This window comes from Corvus brachyrhynchos, unplaced genomic scaffold, assembly GCF_000691975.1.
Source record: "Corvus brachyrhynchos isolate BGI_N302 unplaced genomic scaffold, ASM69197v1 scaffold661, whole genome shotgun sequence".
NCBI lineage: Eukaryota > Metazoa > Chordata > Aves > Passeriformes > Corvidae > Corvus > Corvus brachyrhynchos.
In genome coordinates this window covers 459,642-466,724 of record NW_008236246.1, presented here as the reverse complement: position 1 = coordinate 466,724, position 7,083 = coordinate 459,642, and the positions used below count along the sequence as shown (strand labels likewise).

General features: G+C 47.1%; 1 protein-coding gene across 1 annotated transcript in view; it reads right to left on the bottom strand.

Moving 5' to 3' along the window:
• Positions 1–655: 655 nt before the first annotated feature.
• The window catches only part of GGT7 (gamma-glutamyltransferase 7), a 20,585-nt gene continuing 14,157 nt past the window's right edge, over positions 656–7,083 (bottom strand). Inside the window, exons 12-15 of the mRNA XM_017746956.1 lie at positions 6,514–6,631; positions 5,873–6,010; positions 4,811–4,910; positions 656–3,384 (exon numbers count right to left, since the gene is read on the bottom strand). Coding sequence (XP_017602445.1) covers positions 3,221–3,384; positions 4,811–4,910; positions 5,873–6,010; positions 6,514–6,631 — 520 coding nt within the window. The 3' untranslated portion in view covers positions 656–3,220. The remainder of the gene's footprint in view (positions 3,385–4,810; positions 4,911–5,872; positions 6,011–6,513; positions 6,632–7,083) is intronic.

Genomic DNA, 7,083 nt, shown 5'->3' with positions numbered 1-7,083 from the left:
TCAGGGCTGCCTTGTCCTGTGCCAAGCCCCACCAGCAGTGATTGACCCCCCTGACCACCCCAGCAGCCCCTGCCCCGCCCGAAGTGCTGGGAGCAAGGCGGGCTCCAGCCCCTCTCCACGTCTGGGCACCCCCGGGACAGCGATGGGAACAGAACGGCACAGCCCCAAAACCAGAGCATCCTCATCTCCGCGCTGCAGGAGGGCAGCGCTGGCTCCTGCCCCGTCCCCCTCTGGGTGCTCCATGGTCAGGGGCAGCAGCAGTGCCCAAAGCCCCCAGGCAGGTCGAGAGGGGCGCTCAGCCCTAGGGAGAAACACGGATGAAGTGCTGATACTCAGTGGCTCCAGCCTGTCCCCATGTGAAACCAGTGCACACTGACGGCGTGCACTGCAAACCTGGGCAGAAGCAAGCTGGCCACATTCCGGATCATAATTTGTCACATTTAGCAAAGGCATCTTTTTAAAAAATGTATTTACTTTGTTTGTGTTACTTTGTTCCTTTTAAAATGGTTATTGTTTTTCTCAGCCCCTTTGGATTTTGTGTTCTGAGCTCCTCACTGACATCCATGACAAAGTTTCAGGACAAATTCTCATTCAGAGCTGTCGGATGCCTGCAAGGGCCAGGCTGAAATCAGCACAGGTACTCTGCACACACACATCTCTGCAATACAGCCCTTTATTTCGCAATGTCCATCTCACCTGTACTGAGGGAAACATCAGGTATTTCTTGGTACCTCACGTTAAATTTGTCAGCTCTTAAATTCATTAGATGTTAAATTCATCAGATCACAACAGATGGGCTCAAAATACTAGAGACACTGGGCCAGTTAGCAGATTAAAGGTGTCCATGTTGGATACATCTGTGCTATACTGATGCTGCTTTTAAACAGAAAAAAATGGGAAATAATTCAGAATACCTTTACTTCTCTTAGCCTAGGGGCATAGGTCTCATCTTCCAATCATTTTCGGTTTTCTCTGTTTTTGCAATACAGGCCATGATCCAGCAGAACACCTTGGAACATGCTTTATTTTAAGATTCTGGATAATTGCTGTGCAATTGTACTTTGGGACATATGAGTGCCCTTTTGAATCAAGACCAAAGTCTTTTACTCCCAAACATACACACAGAATCCAGCATCAGAAGTTGGTGAATTCAGTTAGTAAGGAGGAATTTCATCTTTCAAAGTGTTTTGTGACATTTCATGCAAAGTCCTGCACTGCCAGTGACTTCACCACGTATTTTGCAGCTGTTCATAGAGAACCTCCATGCCCAAGGGGCAGATCTGGGCTGGGACAGACCAGAAACCCCCAGATCATGTCCAGAGGGGTTCAACACACAAAACTGCCTTCTTCCCTTCCTGTGGAGCCTGGAGAGGTCTGCTCCAAGACACATTTATGAACTCTCCATCTTCGGGCAGTGACCAACTCTAGTGCTGATGGCAGAAAAATAAATAAATAGATTTGATGTCCCTGTCGTGAAGAAAGTCTCTTCTTGGTGGCACAGAACATACCTCAGATACAACATTTTGCTTCCCCTGTCCCAGCTGAGGGCATGGATGCACTTGGAACAGGAAATGCTACTGATGGTCCTGTCAGTGGGAGCTGCTGTGCTCCTCTCATGGGTGGCTGCACTTCAGCAGAGCATGAAAACACCTCTCTTGTCACTCAGCCCAACATGCTTCACTGGGCGTTCTGAGATCTGCAGCTCTTGGGTGGCAGGAACAATTACTCCAATTATCTGCCCTGTGACCCTGACTACCCCAAAACGAGCCACACACTCTCCATGGCATCAAGTGGCACAAACAGGGTGCCACAGGGTGCCTCGGGAGGAAGGTCAGGGTGAATGGTGTGATCATCAAATCAAAGAGCAAGACACCCATAAGCAGACATACATATCTAATATGTACAGTGGCCATGGGTGCATTTGCACCATGAAGGAAAACATCACATTTTAGACCATAGAAAATGATCAAACTCCAGAATTTTTTAGTGCCAGGTGTCTCTAACTTGCCAGCAAAAAGAGCAGGAAATGTCCAAATGTGGGCTGAATGATGTAGTGCAGATGTCAGCTGGGGTATTCTTCCCTTCTCAATTTCAGACACAAAATGCAGGAGCATTCTTTTATTTTCACTACATGCTGTGGACATAAAATTATCTCAGTAGTGTTTGGTTTGGTTTGTACCTTTTCTCTCACTCTTTTCAGCTTTTCCAATAGCTTCACTAGTACTAAAACATGGAGCTAAGTTACAGCCATGAATTCAGTCAGCAGAAATTCCCAAGCCTCTCTGTAGGAATGACACAGGCTTTTGGAACAGACTGAGATAAGGCAGCGGAAGGAAAGCTCTGAACCCACCCAAATGCTCTCCACGTGGTCTTCAGGCCGTGGTCTGTGGTTTTTCACAACTGTGTGGAGTACTGCTAAGATATCTCCAAAAAGTGTCTAAGAAAGTTAAACCTGTTACCTCTGAGCTGAAATTCATCACTGAGGAGGTTGAACTTCTGTAAGAGAACTACTGGGGGGTGCACAAGTTGTTAGAGGAAGAAACTGTTAGAGCTGTTGAAAACCATTGCTCTGGTTACAGAATCAGACTGCCAGTGAGTCTGTGCAGCAACTGGATTCAAAACATTTACTGCCAAAATTCAAGGTAGGTAGTGATGTGAGCACAGGAACTTCCCTGGGATGCTGCACGCTGGTAAAAATCAGCTGGCCCAGACAGAGTGTTGGAGGACTCTGCAGTATTCCAGCTGCAGACACCCACAAACACTACATTGGGCTGTATTAATTACTGCCTTACCCTGGAGGCAAAGAAGGAACTTGAGAAAGACATGAAGATGAGGATAATCATCATCAATAATAACATCATCATCAATAATAACATCATCAGCAGCAGCCGTTTTTTCCTTTGCTCATGTTCCTGCTCCCTAAAAGTAAGATTCAGGCTAGAACTGGGCTTTGGAAAGACTGAACTATTAGCAAGACTGCCAAAAGAAAAGTGTGCTCCTGCCACTCCTGTAACAAGGACTGGGCTGCTTGCAATCCAAATCATTGAAAAATAAAAAGAGAGCTGGATGTTGGTGCTGCCGACTCCTCTGGTGCTGTCAGGGTGGGGAGTGCAGAACATCTTCCCAGCAGTGTGTGGGGCTGGAGAAGGGGCCACTTCAGAACATGCACATCACTGGGGTTGTGTCAGCCTTGGTCACAGAACACGTCCCCTGGGAGGTGCTACAAGATCGTGGCTCCAGCAGCATCTGCACTCCTGGGGTCCTTCAGGCCAATGATGAAACTGTTGGTTCTCCTGGCCCCGTGCACCAGGGACACCACTGGGACTTTATCCACCTGATAGCCCCTGGCCATGAGAAATTCAATATCTTCCTCAGGAAACTCACCTGCAGGGATTTGAAAAGAGGAGTTGGTAACTGAAACCAGTGTTCGATGCAAATGCTGCTGGGGTCTGCAGTGGGGGGAAGCTGCCTGCAGCCCCTGCAGAAGGTTCCAGCTGGGCAAGCCAAGGGCCAGGGGCCACTGCTTTGTGCTGTGGGCTATGGGAGGATCTACACCACCATTTAAAGATGTGGGAGATTCTCCTCTTTGGAAGAAGGGGAAGATACGTGGTTGACACCAATTGTAGTTATTCTCCTTAGAGAACACAAGGCAGTGCCCACTCTTAGTTACAAATAAGAGTATTAACAATTATTAGTCAAAATAAGATGCAAGACAGCTCAAAACAAACAACAGTGAAGCAAGATGCCAAATGACAAACTTTGTGCTAAGTGTCCCAACTTCCCCTGCGTGTATTTCTTAATCTTCCAGACCTCTACCTCAGGTTGCTGCTCTTCTGCTTTTATTTGGCTCATTTGATGGTTTATAATTTCTGTATGAGTAGAAGTGCCCAAGGCCCCGGAGCTGGGGGTGCAGCTGGACAAATGGAGCAGGGACACAGAAGCCCCACTGGTGTTTAAGCTTTATATGTTGTGTCTTAACATGTATCTTGTTGATGCCAAATGTCCAAACTCACAAATTAGGACCTTGTGAAGTTTTAGATTTAATTCCATTTTAGTTTCCAAGTCTGCAGGGCAAACTCAGACTTTCCTCTGAAATGGGAAAGCCCAGGAACTTTGGCTATTTGGTGTGGAATGAGAACCAAATTTCACTTATGGTTCACTCTGGTGAAGTTTGGGGTGGTGTGAAGAACACCAAATAGACCACGACTTACAGTAACCAGGACAGGAGCTGACAGTACAGACTCCAGAGTGCCAGCACTGATGCTGTGTTTTCAGAGCTGTCAAGCTACAGGCCTTGCCATAAGCCGTGCCTTCTTCCCAGCTGCTGGAATTAAGGGACTTGGACTGAAAAGTGAAGGAATATAATTTATGGCAGTGGGAATAAAGTGCAGGAAGCTTTGAGCACTTCACATGTCTGGGTGAAGTTGAGGCTGCAGTCTTGTTGATTTGGATATCCTCAATGGCATCTGATCTCCAGAGGGATTTAAGGACAGGACAAGGCCACTAGCAGGAGGTGAGCTGGGACAGAGGGAGGGCTGGGGAGAAGCACCTGAAAGAGCTTGGAGAGGTGGTGCTGGAGGGGTCGGGGAGCATTTCCAAGACAAGAGGGAAAGGATACGGCTCAGCACAGACTCCAAGCTTTGAAGAAGTCGAATTCTGATTTTTGTCTTCCCCAAAACCCTCCACACCCCTGGGGACCCTAGAACATGGTGACCTGTGGCACTTCCATTGCAGAGTACTAAGAAAATCCTGCTCTTTTCCTAAACTTGCTGGATTTGTAGGCTGCGCCCCACCCAGTGTCCATACTCACTGTCAACCTGCAAGGTGTTGGACTGAAGCTGGGGGTGAAGTCGACCAAGGGACAAACTTTCACTCAGATTCTTGTTAAATGTTAAAACATTTACCAAAACCTGCAAGAGAATAAATTATCCTCAATAACACAAGAAGTGATGAGAACAGGAGAAGCCAACTTCCTGAGCATCCCCCGAACTGGTGGCTTCAGCATCTGCACATGCAGCAGGCAAAGGAGATTTTGAACCATTTACTGAACTGCATGAATTACTGCAGGGGTGTGCACACACTGAGGTCCTTGGAATATGGCCTGTAAGTTGTTGGTTGTAAAGTAGGACATTTTCAGGGTAGCGTGGGCTTTTTGTCACATAGCTCTTGCTAAACTAGCAGAGTTGTGTGTCTGGAACACGATGTGAGCTCTAAGTAAGTGTTTGTCACAGCCAAAAGCTCAGCACATGACTTCTCCCAACAAAGCACTACGAAGCAGTTCTGGGCTTTGGTTTTGCTCTGAGTAATGCTTTCCAAAAGGTAAGGAAACTGGGACCCCTTCCCGTGCTTTTCTTTTTAGCAATCCTTTACTGCTGTACATGCAATCAAGCCATTGGCAAGTACTTCTCTTCATTAAAAATCATAAATTAAGAGGAACTGCCCAATTTATATCCAGTGTTGAGCAGGAGGAATTCAGTTGGGAATGCCCTAAAAGGAGCTTTTCATACAGAAAAGGGCCAAAGGGCTGCCAGTTTCCTGCAATTTTCTGAATAACAAAACGTTCCTTTTTTTCTCAATCATCCTTAAGATGAGTTTTGAACAGGTATTAGAATGACAAAAACCATTGTAGATTGTGCCAAAAGGCTTCTCCTCTACAATTATGAGTGGTGTCACCAGGAAAGGTGCAAGAAAAGTAAATTGGTAACCCTTAGAGATTTGAAAACACCAAAGTGTGGAACTGGTGACATCAAAGATTGAACCAGTAACCTGTGGCCACCAGTTCTGACCCAGCCTGGGCCAATTAGGAAGGGAAAGGAGGGGACCCTACTCAGCTTTGAGCTGAGCAGCTGCTCTGGGAGGACACAGCGCTGACCTGGACGATGCTGCTCAGGGCTCTGTCCCCGTTGCTGGCCCCCAGACACAGGTAGGTCCCACACATCCCCTCGGAGGGCCTCACGATGGTGGGCAGCAGGAAGGACCGCGGCCGCTTCCGAGGCTGAAGGAGGTTTTGCTGCAGTTGAAGAAAAGTCACACCAAAAAATGTCAACAAGCCAACTCTCCCACAGAAGGAACATGGAGCTCATCAGCCTCTTCCAAAGAACCACCCCAGCAAAGTGGGGTGGGTTCACAATGCATAAGGCAGCGCTGAGGCCACCAGGGCAGGTCTGTATTCATTTCTTTCCAAGACCTGAAGACATTTTTCCTGCTACCTGTTACTTTTTAACCTGCAGAGCAACAATTCATGAAGAGAGTCCTTAATACAAGTCCACACTTACTTAAAGTGCATCTGGGCTGCAGTGTTGTTTGATAGTTCTGCATTGCAATAATAACTGCTGGACATGGAGCCCTCTGTTTTCTCACTTTCAGTGGCTCATATAATGAAAAACAGGAACTTTCTACAGGCTGTTGTCTCTGTTATTAATAAGGCATTAAATTGCTTCCCTGTTGTGAAGATGAAAATAAAATTGGAAAAAAAAAAAAGGTAAATAAAGAATTTGTCATGTCATTCATTACCAGCCTGGGAATGGAGTGGTTCATTGTTTTATTTTGCCAGGAGAAGTCCAACATCTGGCTGTTCAGGAGGATTCCAGATGGTGTTATTATTCCACTGCCAAAGGGACGATTCAAAGAACTGAAAAGAAACACAAAGAAATTTCATCAAAATCATCCCAGAGATTTTTGTACACCTTGAGGCTTTCAGGGTTCCAACTTTCTGTGCCACCTTGTTTTGATAGAGATTCTTTGGTGGTTCTCTAGGGCTGGTGAGATTGAGAAGAGGCAGTTTCCATGCACTAAGGAGCAGGAGCCACATAGGCCACAGCAGCTCTGTCCCTCCCTGTGTTTGAGCATTCCTTTTGCTGTGATGGATCTGCCTCCATCAGTCCGAAATTTGCCATCACCTCTCCCCCAGGGAGCAGATACAGGCCACTCCAGCCATGTTTCATCGTGAGAGGGCTCCAAGATTGCACAGGGCAGAGCAGCAGCAGCCCACACATCTCAAGCCCATCTCTCCCATTCCTCTGCTGCAGGACTGACTGGGACAGAGCAGCCCGGCTGCTCCAGGTCCGGTGCCATCCTGTCCTG